This window comes from Doryrhamphus excisus, chromosome 2 (assembly GCF_030265055.1).
Source record: "Doryrhamphus excisus isolate RoL2022-K1 chromosome 2, RoL_Dexc_1.0, whole genome shotgun sequence".
In the NCBI taxonomy this organism is placed as follows: domain Eukaryota; kingdom Metazoa; phylum Chordata; class Actinopteri; order Syngnathiformes; family Syngnathidae; genus Doryrhamphus; species Doryrhamphus excisus.
The window spans coordinates 4934552-4956499 of NC_080467.1; the positions used below are offsets into that span (position 1 = coordinate 4934552).

The following is a 21948-nucleotide window of genomic DNA, read 5'->3' on the forward strand; positions in this document are numbered from 1 at the left end:
ACGCCTTTGTTCCGGAGCCTTCAGCGGGCATGATCTCATTACAAGGGTGAACAGTTAGCGCCCGGGCAACGCTCGCTAGCTTCTTCCTTCTCCTCTTCCTCAGCGCAAACGCTGTCGGTCCTTCGCCGTCTTCCACCGAAGCGGCTCAGGTGTCGAAAGCGCCAAAGACACTCTTTAGCTAGCAGAAAGGTTGGGAAAAAGACGTTTCAAGGGGGGGGGGTTGCCGGCTCATTAATTGGGATTCACAGCGCCCTTTGACCCCAATGATGCGGGGTGACGGGGCAAACGGGGAGAGCAGATTGGCTGTCGGGGTTCAACGCTTCAACGTGCAACACAACATCTCTTTCTTCTTTCAGCATTCGCATTTTCTCCTTTATCCTTCCTTCCTCCTGGAAAGCACCGTAGCCGAATGCTGTGTTCAGGTGACCTGCGTATTTCTGAGTGTTGGACAAATCTGTACATCTTTTCAGTTGAGTACGGTTGCAAAGAAAACATCGAGAAGCGCTGTTGAATTTTTTTTAAAAAGGAGGAAAATAGGAATGAAACAGAATGGTTCCTACTCTAGGTAGCACATGTTGCAAGGGGGAACGCTTTAAGTGAGACACGTGACTGAAGGTGATGGGGAACTAGATTGGTTGGATCTGCTGGAAGTTGGAATGAAAGATGAAAAAAAGCGAGGTATCACTCGGTTCTTTCAGGATGCAGAGAACTCCTGAAGTTGATCATGCTGAAGAAGAAAAGTCTTCTCAAGTGATGTTCCTCTAGGTGTTCCTTGTGTTCTTCGCGTTCTTCATGTTTTTCTAAATGATAAAACATGAACCTGGAGAACATGGAGAACACGAAAAATGTTATGAAGAACATTTCTAAGAAGAACATGGTATAGATGAATAAGAACACATGTTCTTCACTATGTTCTTCTTATTCTATGTGTTCATAATGTTCTTCCTTGTTTTCTTCATGGTCTTCTTATTTGCTCTGCACCATGCTCTTCTTCATGTTTTTGTAAATGTTCTTCTTTGTGTTGTTTTTGTTCTCTGTGTTCTTCAATTTCTTCATCGTATTATTCATAGTGTTCTGCTTTGTGGTCTTCATGGTCTTCTTATATGCTCTCTTCATTTTTTTCATGGTGTTCATCATGTTCTTCTTTGTGTTCTTCATTGTGTTCCTCGGCAAATACTCTAAATGCGTGTGCCTTAGTCATGAGTTCCTCAGTAACTACTCTAAATATGTGTGCCTTAGTCATGGGTTCCCCAGTAACTACTCTAAATGCACATTCCTTAGCCATTAATACCTCAGTAACTACTCTAAATATATATGTCCCTTAGTCATGAGTTCCACAGTAACTACTCTAAATATATGTGCCTTAGTCACGAGTACCTCAATAACACCTCTAAATATGTGTGCCTTAGTCACAAGTTCCTCAGTAACTACTCTAAATGCACATTCCTTAGCTATTACTACCTCAGCAACTACTCTAAATATATGTCCCTTGGTGATGAGTTCCACAGTAACTGCTCTAAATATATGGGCCATAGTCATGAGTTCCTTAGTCATTACTTCCTCAGTAACTACTCCAAATGGATGTTCCTAAGTCACAAGTTCATCAGTAACTACTCTAAGTATATATACCTTATTCACGAGTTCCTCAGTAACTACTCTATATATGTGCCTTAGTCATGAGTTCCTCAGTAACAACTCTAAATATATGTGCCTTAGACCTGAGTTCCCCAGTAACTACTCTAAATATATGTGCCTTAGCCATGAGTTCCTCAGTAACTACTCTAAATATATGGGCAGTAGTCACAAGTTCTTCGGTAACTGCTCTAAATACATGTTCCTTAGTCATTACTTCCTCAGTAACTACTCCAAATTGATGTTCCTAAGTCACAAGTTCATCAGTAACTACTCCAAATTGATGTTCCTAAGTCACAAGTTCATCAGTAACTAGTCTAAGTATATGTACCTTAGTCATGAGTTCCTCAGTAACTATTCTATATATATGTGCCTTGGTCATGAGTTCCTCAGTAACAACTCTAACTATATGTGCCTTAGACCTGAGTTCCTCAGTAACTACTCTAAATATATGGGCCTTAGTCACGAGTTCTTCGGTAACTGCTCTAAATACATGTTCCTTAGTCATTACTTCCTCAGTAACTACTCCAAATTGATGTTCCTAAGTCACAAGTTCATCAGTAACTAGTCTAAGTATATGTACCTTAGTCATGAGTTCCTCAGTAACTATTCTATATATATGTGCCTTGGTCATGAGTTCCTCAGTAACAACTCTAAATATATGAGCCATAGTCACGAGTTCTTCTGTAACTGCTCTAAATACATGTTCCTTAGTCATGAGTTCCTCAGTAACTATTCTATATATATGTGCCTTGGTCATGAGTTCCTCAGTAACTACTCTAAATATATGGGCCTTAGCCATGAGTTCCACAGTAACTACTCTAAATATATGAGCCGCAGTCACGAGTTCTTCTGTAACTGCTCTAAATACATGTTCCTTAGTCATGAGTTCCTCAGTAACTACTCCAAATGGATGTTCCTAAGTCATGAGTTCATCAGAACATGTTTTTCTAAATGAGAGAAGAACATTATGAAGAAGAACATAATGACCAGCTACTTTTCTCAATGTTCTTCATTGTGTTCTTTTAGTTCTTCATCATGTTCTTGTGCTGTGTTCCTCTTCTTCTTCTTCTTATTTGTTCTGTATTGTGTTCTTCTGTATTTTCATGTTGTTCTAAATGTTCTTCATTGTTTTCTTCGTGTTTGTTTTTGTTCTGTATCATGCTCTTCATGTTTTTCTTTTCTTGGTCTTGTTCTTTGAGTTCATCATGTTTCTGACTATGTTCTTCCTCACGGTGTCCTTCTTGATGTTTGATGTTTTTATTCTTCTCCTCTTCTTCTGTTCTCTTATTCTCTCTTCTTGTTCTGCATTCGTTCTTTGCCGTGTTCTTCCACTTGCTCTCCACGTTTTCCTAAATGTTCTTCTTCATTGTGTTCTTCTCTTTCTTCTTGGACTTCTTCATCATGTTCTTTGCCGTGTCCTTTTTTTACCTTCTTCTTCATGGTGTTTTCAGCATGTGTGTGTGTGTGTGTGTGTAGGTCATTAGTGAGGTGTGTGAGCGGGAGACGCACGGCATGGTGCTCTCACGTGGCCCCGCCTCCGCCCTCTCGCCGCCTCTTTGCTTCCAAAGCTCGTAGCATGCTAATGCTAATGCTAATGCTAAACATGCGTTTGACGTTTTGATGTGTGGCGGGAAAAAGTTGGGCGCTGGCTTCCGTAGGTGGGCGACCCCGCCACCGAGGCGCCCCGACTTTGAAGGGGCGTGAGAAGCGGTGGGAACGTGTGATGTTCCCCGATGACCAGCGCTGACGTTGGAATGAGGAAAGTTGAAATGATATGATTTCGCTGGCGTGCGGCGGGGCGGAAAACAGGCTCCTTGTGCTGCGCCGCCGTTTCTGTACCCCGTGAACCCTGAAATAATGAGCCTTCCTTGTTCATTAGCGTCCCCCCCCCCCCCCACCACCACTCCCGCCGCCACCCCCGCTCGGCCGTGACACATGACGACGAGGACAATTGACCTTGTGTGTGCCCTTCCTCACCAGCGAGCGCTAACAGCCTTCATCCCATTCAGCCAATTAGCCGCCATGTGTCTCGCCATTAAGCTGCGTGTCTCCCAAGCGTCCTCATGGCGGCAAGAAGACATGGCCTAATCACCCCCACCCACGCTCCCCAGCCACACCCCCCTACCAAGTTCACATCCACTCAGTGAGGACGAGCAATGAAGCGAAGCCGCAAACACTTGATGGACTGCGTAGCTTAGCTTAGCCTAGCGTAGCCTAGCTTAGCTCCAAAATGTCTCTTCTCATGTGACCACCTGACGCCCTGACCACACCCAAACGACCCAAACTATGCTAACACGTTAGCTCATCTTTCTCTTAATCCTCCTAGCTCGTCTTCAAAAAAATGAAGAATGAAGAGCAGAGCAAAGAACACAAAGAACTAGAAGAAGAACATGAAGAGCACGGGGAAGAACACACAAAGAAGAACATGATGAAGAACCAATAACAAGAAGAAGAACATGAAGAGCACATGAAAGAACACACAAAGAAGAACATGAAGAACAGGGTGAAGAACCAATAACAAGAAGAACATGAAGAGCACATGAAAGAACACACAAAGAAGAACAGGGTGAAGAACCAAGAAGAAGAACATGAAGAGCACGGGGAAGAACACGAAGAAGAACATGAAGAGCACAGGAAAGAACACACAAAGAAGAACAGGGTGAAGAACCAATAACAAGAAGAACATGAAGAGCACGGGGAAGAACATGAAGAGCACAGGAAAGAACACACAAAGAAGAACAGGGTGAAGAACCAATAACAAGAAGAAGAACATGAAGAGCACTGGAAAGAACACACAAAGAAGAACACAAAGAACAGGGTGAAGAACCAAGAACAAGAAGAAGAACACAACAAGGAACAAGACAAAGAACATCACAAAGAAGAACATGAAGAACATGGCAAAGAACACAATGGAGAACTCAAAGAACTAGAAAAAGAACAAGAACACAACAAGGAACAAGTAGAAGAAGAACATTGTGAAGGCGAACTTGAAGAACGTGTTAAAGAACCTGAAGAAGTATGACAGAAGAACAAAGAAAAACTTGAAGAACACAGCAAGGAACAAGAGGAAGAACATTGTGAAAAAGAACACCAGGAAGAACAAGAAGAAGAAGTAGATAAAGAAGAACACAAAGAATAGGGTGAAGAACCAATAACAAGAAGAAGAACATGAAGAGCACAGGAAAGAACACACAAAGAAGAACTTGAAGAACAAGGTGAAGAACCAATAACAAGAAGAAGAACATGAAGAGCACAGGAAAGAACACACAAAGAAGAACAGGGTGAAGAGCCAATAACAAGAAGAAGATCATGAAGAGCAAGGGAAAGAACACACAAAGAAGAACAGGGTGAAGAACCAATAACAAGAAGAAGAATACAACAAGGAACAAGACAAAGAACATCACAAAGAAGAACATGAAGAACAAGGTGAAGAACCAATAACAAGAAGAAGAACTTGAAGAGCACAGGAAAGAACACATAAAGAAGAACATGAAGAACAGGGTGAAGAACCAATAACAAGAAGAAGAACATGAAGAACAGGGTGAAGAACCAATAACAAGAAGAAGAACACAACAAGGAACAAGACGAAGAACATCACAAACAAGAACATGAAGAACAAACTCAAAAGAACTAGAAAAAGAACAAGAAGATCACAACAAGGAACAAGTAGAAGAAGAACATTGTGAAGGCAAACTTGAAGAACATGTTAAAGAACCTGAAGAAGTATGACATGAAGGACAGGGTGAAGAAGAACCAAGAAAAACTTGAAGAACACGGTACAGAACCAAGAAGAAGAAGAAGAGGAACACAGCAAGGAACAAGAGGAAGAACATTGTGAAGAAGAACACCAGGAAGAAGAAACCATGAGAAACATAATGAAGAAGAACATCATGGAGATAGCGGTGAGAGGGGAGAACGAGGTGAAGAAGAAGAAGAGCATGAAAGAGGACGTGGATGAAGAAGCCGACAAAGTGAGTTGTCGTGCGAGCACTCGTGCGCGCTGTTGTGTGTAGTTTAGCGCTGCTAGCGTTGGAAAATGCTAATGGGCTGACCGGCCACTCACCCTCAAACAAGCAGAAAGAATAACAGAGCAGAATTCTTCTTCTGCACCAATGAGGAGACGGAGCCGCCAGCCCAGCGGCGCCGGGCGGCAGATTAGCGGCGGAGGGCGGGGGGACCGGGGGACGGGGGGGGGGGGGGTGTGAGGGGTTGTTTGAGGGCTGTGATGGGAAAAGAAGAGCAAACAAAACTTTGTTCCTACGCTGTCATGTGACCACTCAATGTGACTCAAAGATGGAGGTGGAGACGGTCTGGCCATGGGCGGAGCCTCACAGAAACACGCTAACGACATGCTAACGTGATAAAATACTTGGTGACTTCATGACGCCATCTTTCTTTCGTGTTTTTTTTCCCACGCAAACGTTGATGTGGGCATCAAAATAAAGTCCCCGCCCCAGCAGGAAGTGACGGCCTCGTTGTTATGTTGAGTTAGCTTAGCGTTAGCACATGACAGCTGAGCAGACTGATTGGATGAGGACAGGAAGTGGAAGTGTGTGTGCCGTCATTTAAAAAAACAGAATGAATTGATAATTAATGAGATATATGAAGTTGTTTTGTTCAGTTAGCTTAGCGTTAGCACATGACAGCTGAGCTGACGTCTGATTGGATGAGGACAGGAAGTGGAAGTGTGCCGTCTTTTAAAAAAACAGAATGAATTGATTATTAATGAGATGTATGAAGAAGTTGTTTTTTTCAGTTAGCTTAGCGTTAGCACATGACAGCTGAGCTGACGTCTGATTGGATGAGGACAGGAAGTGGAAGTTATTAATGAGGTGTATGAAGAAGTTGTTTTGCTCAGTTAGCTTAGAGTTAGCACATGACAGCTGAGCTGACGTCTGATTGGATGAGGACAGGAAGTGGAAGTTATTAATGAGATGTATGAAGAAGTTGTTTTGTTCAGATAGCTTAGCGTTAGCACATGACAGCTGGGCTGACGTCTGATTGGATGAGGACAGGAAGTGGAAGTTATTAATGAGATGTATGAAGAAGTTGTTTTGTTCAGATAGCTTAGCGTTAGCACATGACAGCTGGGCTGACGTCTGATTGGATGAGGACAGGAAGTGGAAGTGTGTCATCATTAAAAAAAACGGAATGAATTGATTATTAATGAGATATATGAAGAAGTTGTTTTGTTGAGTTAGCTTAGCATTAGCATAAATCACAGCTTCTTTTCCCCAGGCAACCCCGCCCCATAAAGGCGGGTTGCGGCGGGCGTGCGAAAGCAGACACGTACGGTGGCGGTACGGCGTGACCCCGGCCAACGTTTAGCACCCTCCCCGCTGGCAGCGCGGCGCAGCTTCCCGCTGAGGGAGCGCAGAAGCGGCGGCGCCATGGGACGCTAATCCCGTTGGGAGAGGAAAGAGACAATTAGTCTGCTTTGCCACGCTTCAGCGCCCTGAGCCGCTCCTGCCGAGCAGAAACACTCACCTTCGGACGCGCTCGCCATGTTCCGCCATCGGTGACGCTCCGTGGGCAGGGCCTTCAGATGATTGACAGGTGCTCTTTGACCTGAAAGCTTGGCAGCTACTTTGAAACATCGGCCTTGTCTCTTGCATTGCCTGAGTGTGTGAATGTTGACAGGGTCCATCGATGCACACTCGCCATACTGAGTGCACTCAAATGAAGTACACTTATGTAAGATTAGTGTAAATACACAACTGTGTCTTTGTGCACTCAAAACATTGTGTACAGCAAAGCATGCCATTATGCACTCAAAATAGTAATTGCAAGTACACAAGTTTGCCCTAATGCACTCAACAACAAAGTGCACAGTTAATGTAAGTGTGCACTAGGTGTTTAAGTACACAGGTTTGCCTTTATGCACTTAAAAGATAATGGGCTCTAATTTTGTGGCACAGCACAGCAATAATTCGGTCCAGTGCAACCCGGTGCGCAGCCAATTTGGTAGAATGGACTGCGCCGAGATTGGTGTGGCGGCGCACCCGGGGAGGTGTCCACATTTTCAGCTTGTCGCAGTGACAATTTCGTGACAAAACAGCTTGCCAAAGGTGCAGAAAAAGCTCGCCAGCTCCAACTTGGTCAAGTCGGGGCGCAGTCGAAGCGCAGCCTGCATAATGTTAAATTGGCTGGCAGGCGCACAGGGCAGACATGTCACATTTTCAGAGTGTCTCGCACATTTTAGTGTAAAAACCAATGTCAGCAACCACTATTTAATGGAAGCGTCTGAAGCGTCTGATATATGCGCAGCCCACGCAGGGGTAATTTGGTCCAGTGCAACCCGGTGCGCAGCCAATTTGGTAGAATAGACTGCGCCGAGATGGGTGTGGCGGCGCACCCGGGGAGGTGTCCACATTTTCAGCTTGGCGCAGTGACAATTCCGTGACAAAACAGCATGCCAAAGGTGCAGAGAAAGCTCGCCAGCTCTGACTTGGTCAATTCGGGGCGCAGTCGAAGCGCAGCCTGCATAATGTTAAATTGGCTGGCAGGCGCACTGGGCAGACATGTCACATTTTCACGAGCTTTGATCTACCATCAAAGGTTCTCCTATTTGGCGATGTAGAGTAGGAATGCTGGTAGAGAACAAGTAAGATGCTTGGGTTAGCCTGCTGCTGTCTTTAATGTAACTGTCAGGAACAGATGACGCGTCCCACCAGATGGCAATGAGAGCGTTCATTTGATTGGTTAAGAAGCCTTCTCTCCTCCCTCTTTGCTATTTGCGCGGGTGGGAGGGATGGAGGCGTGGGTGCGCCATGCTGCGCCAGACTGCGCTGCTCATAAATTTTGCAAAGCGTGCTGTCCACACCTCGTTAGCATGATGTAGGCGCAGTGCAAGGCTGGTGAGTTGCTCCTGCTACAAAATTAAAGCCCTAAGTGTATAGTAAGTACGCAAGTGTGCACTCAAAAGATGTAGTGTATGTACTGTATGCAAGTGTGAACTTATGCACTCAAAATACCAAACATGCGCTTATGTACTCAAAACACACACACAGTATAATCAGGATGTGTGTTGTGTCTGACATCTTACCGACCGCGACGCCACTAATCACGCCAGTCAAAAGTCGGTGTTTGTTTTTGATAGACGCTTGGCTCCGCCCCTCCTCGCCGCCACATCAAAAGGTGGCGTCTGCACGTTCTGACTTGGCCTGTCAACTTTGTCGGGTTTTTTGGTCTAATGTGCGCACTTGTGTCACACGCGTGTGCGTTTGATGTGCTGCACCTTCGCCTTCATGACAACCCGGGGGGGCGGGGGGGGCGCCGCCACTGCCGCAAGCCCCACGATTATCAGGCGGTAACTGTTGCATAGTCGGTCATCACCAGACTACAAACATGGACACTTTCTACTTCCTCTTTGCTGAGAACTTTGTCTTTTTAAATCAGTTTAAGTGTGTGTGTGTGTGTGTGTGTGTGTGTGTGTGTGTGTGTGTGCAGGCAACACACACACACACTCATCAGGGGAGTGACGGCCCCCCGCTGTGTGTTTTGTGAGCATGATTGACAGTTTGAGAACCCTAATAGCTGATGAAGTGTCACTCAAACACACAATGCACCCCACCCACCATCTCCTCCTCCAATGGTGATACAAGAAAAGAATGACTGACAGGAGTAGAGGGGGGTCGGGGGGACAGGGGTAGGGGGGGCTACGTATGATTGACTTGTCAGCGGTTTCTTCAGCATGACTCAGCACACCGCACCTCCTTGACCTTTCACAGCCTGGCAAGACCTCAGGGGACCCGATACCTGGTGAGACCTGGTGAGTCCTGACGTTTAGACCTTGGTAGGTCCTGAAGGAACCAATGAGACTGAGTGAAACTTGGTGAGTCCAAATCGGGACAAAACCGGGGCAGGACCTGACAAGTCATGATGAGACCCAGTGAGAGCTGGTAAGACCCTTTGGACCCAATAAGACTTTTTGAGACCTGATTATTGATGAGACTGAATGGACCCAGTGAAACGTGGTGAGTCCAGACCACACTTGGGGGGACCTAATGATACTTAGCCAGACCCAGTTGGTCCAGTTGAGACCAAGTGAAACCTGGTGGTACCCAGTGAAACTTGGTAAAACCCGATGGAACAAATAAGACCTGAAAGACCCCAAGGGACCAGAGCAGACTCGTAGAGAGACCTGGTGCTACGTAGCCAGACCTAGTGGGACTAGATGAGAACTGGTGAAACCTGGCAGGTGGTGACGAGGCCCAGTGAGAGACTTTTTGAGCCAGGCCTTGTAGGATCAGATGAGACCACATGAATCTTGGTAAGAACTGATGGACCCAGTAGGACTTGGTGAGAAAGACCTTAAGGATCCCAAGAGACCCGACAAGTCTGGATGAGACCAGATCAAACTTGGGGAGATCTAATGATACTTAGCCAGACCCAGTGAGTCCAGTTGAGACCAAGTGAAACTTGGTAAAACCTGATGGAACAAATAAGACCTGAAAGACCCAAAGAGACCCAACAAGCCTGGATGAGACCAGCTGTACTCAGTGAGACCAAGTGAAACCTGGTGAGACCCAGTGAAACTTGGTAAAACCCGATGGAACAACTAAGACCTGAAAGACCCCAAGAGACCCAACAAGTCTGGATGAGACCAGTTGTACTCAGTGAGACCAAGTGAAACCTGGTAAAACCCGATGGAACAAATAAGACCTGAAAGACCCCAAGGGACCCGACAAGTCTGGATAACTCCAGAGCAGACTCATGGAGAGACCTGATGCTACTTAGCCAGACCTAGTGGGACCAGATGAGAACTGGTGAAACCTGGCAGGTGGCGACGAGACCCAGTCAGAGACTTTTTGAGACCTGATGACAACAGATTGGCCCAGTGAGACCTGGTGAGTCTAGACCAGACTTGGGGAGAGATATTAATACTTATCATACTTAGCCAGACCTATCAGGGCCGGAAGAGACCAAGTGAAACCCGGTGAGACCCAGTGAAACTTGGTAAGACCTGATGGACCCAGTGAGACTTGCTGAGACTTGGAGCTAACTAATGCTACTTAGCCAGACCTAGTCGGACCAGATGGATCCAAAGAGAAGTCCTAGTGAGACCAGATGATGATGCAAGAGTGGGACCACATAGGCGGTCTTCTGTGGTCCTTATTCGCTGACATCATCTTTACTAAATGTTCCACATCAGCACGGGGTCAAAGGTCATTTGCGGTGACACTGCTGAGATGTTGACCTTTGACACCTGGGATTGTTGATCGTGATGACGACGATGGTGTGTGTGTAAATGTTTCATGGTGCTCTGATGATGCGGCATTCTGGTCACCTTGGCAACCAACCGCAAGCCTTCCGTTAGGTCACTTTATTAGGAACCCCTCCTGAGGGTCCACGGAGACACACTGAGGAAGGTTCCGCTCCATTTAGATGCTTGAACCTTCTCATTAACCTCTTCCTCTTCTTCTTCTTCTCATGTTGATGACACACACACACACTAATGCAATTAGAACACACACACACACACACACACACAGATGGGGGTGTCCTTTGTCCTCAGGCTGCACATCAGCACTTTGTGTCCCAGGGAGACCACCTCTGTCCTGGTACTGGTCCCTGAATGATGTCCCCCCCCCCCCCCCCCCTCCAGAGATCCTGCCAAGTCTTTCTGAATGTGTGTGTGTGTGTGTGTGTGTGTGTGAGATGCCAGTTTAATTATGCCTGTCAACACAATGTAATCATTCCAACACAAACACAAAGGCTCCGCCCACTGGCCAATCAGCTTTCAAAGCTAACTTAAACACACAAAGGTGTGTTGTGTGTGTGTGGTCAGCTGATCACATCCGTTGCCCAATCAGAGCACTCGCTGAAAGTCAAGCAGGTGTGTGTGTGTGTGTTTCTCATAATGTGTGTGTGACATAAATCACAAGCTTCCAGGTGAAGGTTGTGTGTGTGTGTGTGTGTGTGTGTGTGTTGGGGGCGGGGCACACATAAGTCAGAGTGGCAGGTTGCTTCCTAGCGTATAGCGAACTATTAGACAAAAGTATATGGACACTAGCCGCCCCCACACAAACACGACGGTGGTGTGTAAGCACAAAGCAAGCACTTGAACGCGTCGACAGTGAACACAACACAGGTCAGCGTTTGTGTCTGCAGGGCACTAGGGATGCTTCCTTAACATAAAGGGCACTTCCTGTCTCCTTTGTTGGCTCCTACGCGTCACCCAGGTGGTCAGTGACGGTCAGGTATGTGCGCCCCGGGGGGGGCCAAAAAGCTTCAGTGTCAGCGTGAGACAAAGATGGCTGCCACACGGTAGCATTACGGATGCCGTTGCCATGGCAACATGGTCACAGCACCGCACCACGCAGCATCAGGACCACATGCGGCGTTCACTGTTTTGCTTCGTGGTGGGTAGGTGGGTGGGTGGCTGAGGGATTAAACCTTCCAGTTGCGAGGCGTCCACTCGCCTTCCTTCCTTGTCTGCGCGGAACAAACGTCTCTTTCACACTGAGGTCGTGACCTTCACTCCAGGCCTGAACACGATACCTCCACCCTGCGGCTCATAGGGCGCTCGGCCTGAAAGATAAGGAAGTGGAACGCTGATTCCACCCCCACCCCCCCACCCCCCATGCCACAGCCGCTTTCTGTCGCATCCCGACATTAAAAAACGTGAATGTGAGCTTTGAACGTTACATCTCCATTGTGTCATTGAATGTTACATTTCCATTATATCAGCGAACGTTTCATCTCCATTCTATCAGCGAATGTTACATCTCCCTTATGTCAGTGAACGTTGCATTTCCATGATGAACATTACATGCCCGTAACATACCGTAAGTGAATTTTACATCTCTGTTGTGTCATTGAATGTTACATTTCCATTCTATCAGTGAACGTTGCATTTCCATGATGAACATTACATGCCCATAACATACCGTAAGTGAATTTTACATCTCCATTGTGTCACTGAATGCTACATTTCCATTATATCAGTGAACGTTTCGTCTCCATTCTATCAGCGAATGTTACATCTCCCTTATGTCAGTGAACGTTGCATTTCCATGATGAACATTACATGTCCATAACATACTGTAAGTGAATTTTACATCTCCGTTGTGTCATTGAATGTTACATTTCCATTATACCAGTGAACATTTCGTCTCCATTCTATCAGTGAATGTTACATCTCCCTTATGTCAGTGAACATTACATACCCGTAACATACCGTAAGTGTATTTTACATCTCCGTTGTGTCATTGAATGTTACATTTCCATTATATCAGTGAACGTTACATTCCCTTATGTCAGTGAACGTTGCATTTCCATGACGAACATTACATGTCCATAACATACCATAAGTGTATTTTACATCTCCGTTGTGTCATTGAATGTTACATTTCCATTATATCAGTGAACGTTTCGTCTCCATTCTATCAGTGAATGTTACATCTCCCTTATGTCAGTGAATGTTGCATTTCCATGATGAACATTACATACCCATAACATACCGTAAGTGTATTTTACATCTCCGTCGTGTCATTGAATGTTACATTTCCATTATATCAGTGAACGTTACATTCCCTTATGTCAGTGAACGTTGCATTTCCATGACGAACATTACATGTCCATAACATACCATAAGTGTATTTTACATCTCCGTTGTGTCATTGAATGTTACATTTCCATTATATCAGTGAACGTTTCGTCTCCATTCTATCAGTGAATGTTACATCTCCCTTATGTCAGTGAACGTTGCATTTCCATGATGAACATTACATGTCCATAACATACCATAAGTGTATTTTACATCTCCGTTGTGTCATTGAATGTTACATTTCCATTATATCAGTGAACGTTTCATCTCCATTCTATCAGTGAATGTTACATCTCCCTTATGTCAGTGAACGTTGCATTTCCATGATGAACATTACATACCCGTAACATACCGTAAGTGTATTTTACATCTCCGTTGTGTCATTGAATGTTACATTTCCATTATATCAGTGAACGTTACATTCCCTTATGTCAGTGAACGTTGCATTTCCATGACGAACATTACATGTCCATAACATACCATAAGTGTATTTTACATCTCCGTTGTGTCATTGAATGTTACATTTCCATTATATCAGTGAACGTTACATTCCCTTATGTCAGTGAACGTTGCATTTCCATGATGAACATTACATGTCCGTAACATACTGTAAGTGAATTTTACATCTCCGTTGTGTCATTGAATGTTACATTTCCATTATATCAGTGAACCTTACATCTCCCTTATGTCAGTGAACGTTGCATTTCCATGATGAACATTACATGACCATAACATACTGTAAGTGAATTTTACATCTCCGTTGTGTCATTGAATGTTACATTTACATTATATCAGTGAACGTTTCGTCTCCATTCTATCAGTGAATGTTACATCTCCCTTATGTCAGTGAACGTTGCATTTCCATGATGAACATTACATGTCCATAACATACTGTAAGTGAATTTTACATCTCTGTTGTGTCATTCAATGTTACATTTCCATTCTATCAGTGAATGTTGCATTTCCATGATGAACATCACATGACCATAACATACTGTAAGTGAATTTTACATCACCGTTGTGTCATTGAATGTTACATCGGCACTATATCAGTGAACATTACTTCTCCTGAGTGTCAGTGAAGGTCACATGTCAGTGAACGTGGACATCAGCAGATATAGTGTATGTAAATAAATTATAACTGGGGGTTGAAATAGTCTTCATTCAAAAGTTTGTCCACCATCTTACACACACACAGCAGTGTGTGTTGGAATAGAATATATTGGAGCCAAAGATGTGCGACTAAGCCACGCCTCCTTTACTGTTGACTTGATGAGCAAAAACATTCAAATATGTTAAATGAAGGAAAAAGGAAGTGGCACAGACATTCAAAATAAAGGCCTAAAAAAAGTTTTGCGTAAACAAAAGCTAGCTTCTCATCCATCTGCCGTTTCTTCCTCCTCATTCATCCTCTCGCGTCTCGCGGGAGCGACTCCAAACTTTCCCTGTGCTCCCTCCCGCTGCTCCGCCGCTGGCTGGAATGCGGCGCGTCCAGGAAGAACGGTGTAACGTATCCTCCGCGCCGCTTCCGCTGTAAATTGACGAGCGTTCCCCAGACTGGCGGCACCTTAACAAGGCAGGAAGCCGGCGTCCAGCAAGCTGCCGCCACAGGTCAATAGGCAGCGAGGATCATGTTGACAGACGTCGCCTTTATAGGTGATCCTCCTGCTAGCTGCTAAACATGCTTTAGCATCGCTTGCTAACATTCCATTGCACACACGTGCACACATTGCAGCAGCCAATGAAACACCTCCGTTTCTTCCTCTTTGGAAGTGCGCGTGCGAATGCGCCCGAGGCTGACAGCAGACATCATCCTGTGTTTACATGACAACACTTTCTACTGTGTGGACCCTGCCGGGTCAGAGGTCACCAGGTGTAGCCTAAAGAGGATGTCACGTGACTCTTCTGACATCTTCACGCGCACGCCCCTCAGTCAGTCCTCGGGGAGGAAGACGACGGTGAAGATAATAAGTCGTCTCCCGCCCCCCAACAACAACCGACCTCTCCGTATGCGCGCGCAAAAATCTCGCTCGTACGCGCCCGCCTCGTTAGCATATTGCCAGTGACGTCACGGGCGAAGGTGGTGGAGTATAAAAGGCGTCACTTTGCTTCAACTTCACTCTCAGAGACTCACGACTCGGAGGTGAGCGCGCACACACGCACGCACGCACACGAGCACTTTACTAGTAAGGCGCGAGGGCAAGCCCGCGCACGTCGGCAGTAAAAGTGTTTGGAATAGTTGACAAGAGCATCCATCCGCTTCCTGCGCACTCTACTCGCTGCAGGATGTCCTTTAACGCTTCTTCTTCTTCTTTTATGTGTGTGTGTGTGTGTGTGTGTGTGTGCGCGCCCGCAGGCGTGTGCTCCAGCCTCCCATCAGAGAAGAAAAGACGAGACACTTTTACGCGCGTCGTGTGGCTACTGGATGCTGGCTGCTTGGAGATGTTCCGTCTGCTGCAGTTCGGACTGCTGTCTGCCCTGACCAGCGCGCTCACGTCGGTGCTGTGCGCGCTCCTCCTGCTCGCCCTAACGCGCGTGCTGTGGAGCTTCCGCTGGAGGCTGACGAGGGACCCCGGCAGCAGCCTCCCCCTGCCGGAGGGCTCCATGGGGTGGCCGCTGGTCGGAGAGACCCTCCACTGGCTCGTACAGGTGACTAAACGCGCACTTTTTTCTTTTTTTTTTTAGTGACGTCACATATAAGCCTAAATTTTTTAAATGTTATAAATATATAGTGACTGTACATATTTAGTTTTTAGTCATATTTAATGTACACTTTGTTAGCTGCAATGCTGCAATATGCTCACCTGCTACTTTCTAATGTTCATCACGTGACCCCCTCAATGCCACGGGTGTCCAAAGTGCAGTCCCGGGTGCCATTTTTGGCCCGCAGCTTGTCTTATTATTATTTTTTTTGTAATGGTAATGGTTTTATTTCATTTGAACATGCATCAGATTACAATTGAATGCATCCCATAATCAGTTCACAGTTCCACATGTCCAAAAGGAGTAGGAAGAAGCAAAGCTTATTAAATCCTACCCCTCCATCTGGTACTTTTACAATCAGTAACTGTTACATTTGTTCACTTCCTGCTTTCTTATATAATTTAAGTTGTTTTTTTTTCATTCTTAAATTTTTTAATTATCTTATTTAAATTTTTATTTGAATTATTTTAAATTATTTTAATTATTATTTTATTTTTTTATATTTTATTAAATTATTTAAATTGCTGTGGATTTATCGCTGTGAACCAAAAATATAATATAATATAATATAATATAATATAATATAATATAATATAATATAATATAATATAATATAATATAATATAATATAATATAATATAATATAATATAATATAATATATTCATTCATTCATTTTTTACCGCTTTTCCTCACGAGGGTTGCAAGGGGTGCTGGAGCCTATCCCAGCTGTCTTCGGGCGAGAGGCGGGGTACACCCTGGACTGGTGGCCAGCCAATCACAGGGCACATATAGACAAACAACCATTCACACTCACATTCATACCTATGGACAATTTGGAATTAACACCAATTAACCTAGCATGTTTTTGGAATGTGGGAGGAAACCGGAGTACCCGGAGAAAATCCACGCATGCACAGGGAGAACATGCAAACTCCACACAGAGATGGCCGAGGGTGGAATTGAACCCTGGTCTCCTAGCTGTGAGGTCTGCGCGCTAACCACTCGACCGCTGTGTCGCCCATATAATATAATATAAATATATATTTATGATGTCCTCTTTCCTCTGCAGGGTTCCAACTTCCACATCTCTCGCAGGCAGCGCCATGGCAACGTGTTTAAGACCCACCTCCTGGGCAAGCCCGTCATCCGGGTGACGGGCGCCGAGAACATCCGCAAGATCCTGTTGGGGGAGCACAGCCTGGTGTGCACGCAGTGGCCGCAGAGCACGCGCATCATCCTGGGCCCCAACACGCTGGTCAACTCCATCGGCGACGCCCACAAAAGGAAGCGGAAGGTATGTATGACATGACCCCGGCCCGATGACGCCGCGTCCAAAATGATGTCTCACGACTTCGCCTAATCTCTAGGTCCTGGCCAAGGTGTTCAGCAGGGGTGCTCTGGAGTCCTACCTGCCCCGTCTGCAGGACGTGGTGCGCTGCGAGGTGGCCAAGTGGTGCTCGTGCGCGGACGCCATGGATGTTTACGGCGCGGCCAAGTTGCTGACGTTCCGCGTGGCCGTGCGAGTGCTGCTGGGTCTGCAGCTGGAGGAGGAGCGTGTGGTCTACCTGGGCCGCATCTTTGAGCAGCTGATGGACAACCTCTTCTCACTTCCTGTAGACGCTCCATTCAGCGGCCTCCGCAAGGTCAGAACGCAACCGCTGGTCTTCGCCACATTGGTTCACTCATCACTTTCCTTTTCCTTTCAGGGGATCAAAGCCAGAGAGATCCTACACGCCAACATGGAGAAGATTATCGAAGAGAAGATGGAACGTCAGCAGGTGCATGATGACCATCTGGACGCCTTCGACTATATGCTGGCCAGCGCTAAAGAACACGGCCAGGACTTCAGCATCCAGGAGCTCAAGGTACTGACGCCGTAGCTCTCAGGTCAGACACCCAGAAAGTAGACCAGGGTTCAATTCACCCGGAGAAAACCCACGCATGCACGGGGAGAACATGCAAACTCCACACAGAGATGGCTGCAGCTTTAATTTTTTGTGGAAAAAATAAATTTAAAATTTTGGCCATCATCAACAATCCTGGGGCTGCACGGTGGGCAAGTGGTTAGCGCGCAGGCCTCACAGCTAGGAGACCAGGGTTCAATTCCACCCTCGGCCATCTCTGTGTGGAGTTTGCATGTTCTCCCCGTGCATGCGTGGGTTTTTTTCCGGGTACTCCGGTTTCCTCACACATTCCAAAAACATGCTAGGTTAATTAGCGATTAACACAGAGCTGCACGGTGGACGAGTGGTTTGCGCAGGCCTCACGGCTAGGAGACCCAAGTTCAATTCCACCCTCTGCCTTTTCTGTGTTGAGTTTTCGTGGGTTTTCTCCGGGTACTCCGGTTTCCTCCCACATTCCAAAAACATGCTAGGTTAATTAGCGACTCCAAATTGTCCATAGGTATGAATGTGAGTGTGAATGGTTGTTTGTCTATATGTGCCCTGTGATTGGCTGGCCACCAGTCCAGGGTGTTGTGATATACTGTACGTAACTGATGGATTGGTATTTCAGAAGTGAAATAAGGTTTATTAGATTAACACAGAGCTGCACGGTAGAGAAGTGGTTTGAGCAGGCCTCACGGCTAGGAGACCCAAGTTCAATTCCACCCTCTGCCTTTTCTGTGTTGAGTTTTTGTGGGTTTTCTCCGGGTACTCCGGTTTCCTCCCACATTCCAAAAACATGCTAGGTTAATTAGCCACTCCAAATTGTCCATAGGTATGAATGTGAGTGTGAATGGTTGTTTGTCTATATGTGCCCTGTGATTGGCTGGCCACCAGTCACATGGTGTTGTGATATACTGTACGTAACTGATGGATTGGTATTTCAGAAGTGAAATGAGGTTTATTAGATTAACACAGAGCTGCACGGTGGACGAGTGGTTTGAGCAGGACTCACAGCGAGGAGACCCGAGTTCAATTCCACCCTCTGTGTTGAACTTTCGTGGGTTTTCTCCGGGTACTCCGGTTTCCTCCCACATTCCAAAAACATGCTAGGTTAATTAGCCACTCCAAATTGTCCATAGGTATGAATGTGAGTGTGAATGGTTGTTTGTCTATATGTGCCCTGTGATTGGCTGGCCACCAGTCACATGGTGTTGTGATATACTGTACGTAACTGATGGATTGGTATTTCAGAAGTGAAATAAGGTTTATTAGATTAACACAGAGCTGCACGGTAGAGAAGTGGTTTGAGCAGGACTCACGGCTAGGAGACCCGAGTTCAGTTCCACCCTCTGTGTTGAGTTTTCGTGGGTTTTCTCCGGGTATGTCTATATGTGCCCTGTGATTGGCTGGCCACCAGTCCAGGGTGTACCCCTTTACTGCGCATGCCCCATTGACTATTCTGGTTGATTATAGCGGCGCATGTAGACACGCGATTGGAATATTCCTTTCCATGTATACCATTGTTTTGGGAAAGATTCCATTCGGAAAGAGAAAAACTCCTCATGTAAACGTGGCTAATGTTTCCATGTCCTTAACTTGTCAAACTAACCTCGCAGGAAACGGCTGTGGAATTGATCTTCGCCGCTCACTCCACCACTGCCAGCGCCTCCACCTCTCTGGTCCTGCAGCTCCTTCGCCACCCGGCTGTGGTTCGGCACCTCAAAGCTGAGCTGGACTCTGAGGGTCTTGCAGGTGCTGGTGGTTCAGACCCTGATAGCAGTCCACTTGGGGCGCACCTGAGCTTGGAAAAGCTGAGCCGGCTCCGCTACTTGGATTGTGTGATCAAAGAGGTTCTGCGGTTTCTGCCACCAGTTTCTGGAGGATACCGGACCGCCTTGCAGACATTTGAATTGGATGTAAGTGTCAATCACTGTCATCAGGAAGTGTCACCTCAAGTCCTGATACCTTCAGAGTCCCGTGGCTTTTAGCTTGATGGTAACTAGCGCCTGAAAATCATGTCGGAAAAGCTAAACCAGTCTGAATCCAACTTTGCTAACATGCAGATTGACAAGTTCTTTGACAAGGTGGTCCTTAAACGCCCCCTCGGCTGCCCCCGCCGTGCCCCCAATTTGCAGCCAGAAGGCTTTGTGAAGTTTAAAAAGATCTCAGAGGAATTTCCCAGAAGACTATTGTGGTCCACATGAGTCTTTCTCAGGGCAGGACGGGTCTTTTTCGTACAGAAATGTCTTTGTGTCTGTTCAGTCAAGCTCAACCTCCGAAGCCTGAACCGGCAAGGCCCGGCTCGACCCAATAATTGGGTCCTAAAGTCCTAAAGAAGAAGCTGTGAAAGGAGGAATAAGTTCTAAAGAGACCAAAATGGAGTGAAAGAAGTCTTTGTCTCATGACATGTTCTTGTTCTGGTCGCAGGGCTACCAGGTCCCCAAAGGCTGGAGCGTCATGTACAGCATCAGGGACACGCATGAGACCGCCGCCGTCTTCCACAGTCCCCAACTCTTTGATCCTGACCGCTTTGGCCCGGATCGCGAGGAAAACCGCTCGTCCCGTTTCAGTTATGTGCCGTTTGGCGGCGGCGTGCGGGGCTGCGTGGGTAAAGAACTGGCTCAGCTGGTTCTAAAGACTCTGGCTGTGGAGCTGGTGGGCACGTGCGAATGGACCCTGGCCACCGAGGACTTCCCCAGGATGCAGACGGTGCCCATCGTGCATCCTGTCAACGGACTCCACGTGCGCTTTTCTCACAGCAACCCGCTTTAAGACGCCGCCGGACCAAAAGACCGTTTGTTTGGTTCTGCTGACGGAAAGGTGTCGGGAGCACTTCATCATGAGGCAGGTTCTGTTTCCTATGCACCTTTTAGGACCTTCTGGAACTTCTCAGGTGACACCCCCCCCGGTTCCTGTGTGAAAGGAGTCTTACTCAGGAACATCTCAGTGTGAGAAGACCTGCAAGAACCTCTCATGGTACTTCTGTGCACCATGAGCTGGTGTGCCAGTAGGTACATAGGCCAGGGGTGTCCAAAGTGCGAGGTGGGGGCCATTTTCAGCCCGCAGCTTATTTTATTGGCCCTCGACTTAATGTAAAAAAAAATATATTATTAGATATTACACTCATTTGCTTTGTTATCGGTAACACAAATCTCAGTGTGAGAAGACCCGCAAGAACCCCTCATGGGGCTTCTGTGCACCATGAGCTGGTGTGCCAGTAAGTGCATAGGCCAGTGGTGTCCAAAGTGCGGAATGGGGGCCATTTTCAGCCCGCAGCTTATTTTATTGGCCTTCGACTTAATGTAAAAAAAATATATATATATTATTAGATATTACACTCATTTGCTTTGTTATCGGTAACACAAATCTCCGTGTGAGAAGACCCACAAGAACCCCTCAGCTGGTGTGCCAGTAAGTGCATAGGCCAGGGATGTCCAAAGTGTGAGGTGGGGGCCATTTTCAGCCCGCAGCTTATTTTATTGGCCCTCGACTTAATGTAAAAAATATATATATATGTATTATTAGATATTACACTCATTTGCTTTGTTATCGGTAACACAAATCTCAGTGTGAGAAGACCCGCAAGAACCCCTCATGGGGCTTCTGTGCACCATGAGCTGGTGTGCCAGTAAGTGCATAGGCCAGGGGTGTCCAAAGTGCGGAATGGGGGCCATTTTCAGCCCGCAGCTTATTTTATTGGCCTTCGACTTAATGTAAAAAATATATATATATATTATTAGATATTACACTCATTTGCTTTGTTATCGGTAACACAAATCTCAGTGTGAGAAGACCCACAAGAACCCCTCAGCTGGTGTGCCAGTAAGTGCATAGGCCAGGGGTGTCCAAAGTGCGAGGTGGGGGCCATTTTCAGCCCGCAGCTTATTTTATTGGCCCTCGACTTAATGTAAAAAAAAATATATTATTAGATATTACACTCATTTGCTTTGTTATCGGTAACACAAATCTCAGTGTGAGAAGACCCGCAAGAACCCCTCACAGGGTTTCTGTGCACCGTGAGCTGGTGTGCCAGTAAGTGTATAGGCCAGGGGTGTCCAAAGTGCGGGGTGGGGGCCATTTTCAGCCCGCAGCTTATTTTATTGGCCCTCGACTTAATGTAAAAAAAATATATATATGTATTATTAGATATTACACTCATTTGCTTTGTTATC

At 46.2% G+C, this 21948-nt stretch overlaps 1 protein-coding gene across 2 annotated transcripts; it reads left to right on the plus strand.

The window, feature by feature from the left end:
* Positions 1-4320: 4320 nt before the first annotated feature.
* LOC131104346 (cytochrome P450 26C1) lies at positions 4321-21154 on the plus strand. Of its 2 annotated transcripts, none has more exons than XM_058051414.1 (7): positions 4321-5606; positions 15543-15835; positions 16960-17184; positions 17258-17533; positions 17597-17755; positions 19393-19692; positions 20204-21154. In XM_058051414.1, the coding sequence occupies exons 2-7, from the start codon at positions 15629-15631 to the stop codon at positions 20546-20548; spliced, it is 1512 nt and encodes a 503-aa protein (XP_057907397.1). In that variant the 5' UTR covers positions 4321-5606; positions 15543-15628; the 3' UTR covers positions 20549-21154. The 2 variants fall into 2 exon arrangements, with proteins under 2 accessions (XP_057907397.1, XP_057907405.1); XM_058051422.1 differs by lacking the exon at positions 4321-5606 and adding an exon at positions 15324-15329.
* The last annotated feature ends 794 nt before the right edge of the window (positions 21155-21948 follow it).

What these genes read in the sequence shown, in the direction of transcription:
- LOC131104346 (XM_058051414.1), top strand. Translation starts at nt 15,629, where the DNA reads ATGTTCCGTCTGCTGCAGTTCGGACTGCTGTCTGCCCTGACCAGCGCG. An exon ending in TCAGCATCCAGGAGCTCAAG is followed by an intron (nt 17,756 to 19,392) that starts GTACTGACGCCG and finishes CTAACCTCGCAG; the next exon opens with GAAACGGCTGTGGAATTGAT. An exon ending in TGCAGACATTTGAATTGGAT is followed by an intron (nt 19,693 to 20,203) that starts GTAAGTGTCAAT and finishes TTCTGGTCGCAG; the next exon opens with GGCTACCAGGTCCCCAAAGG.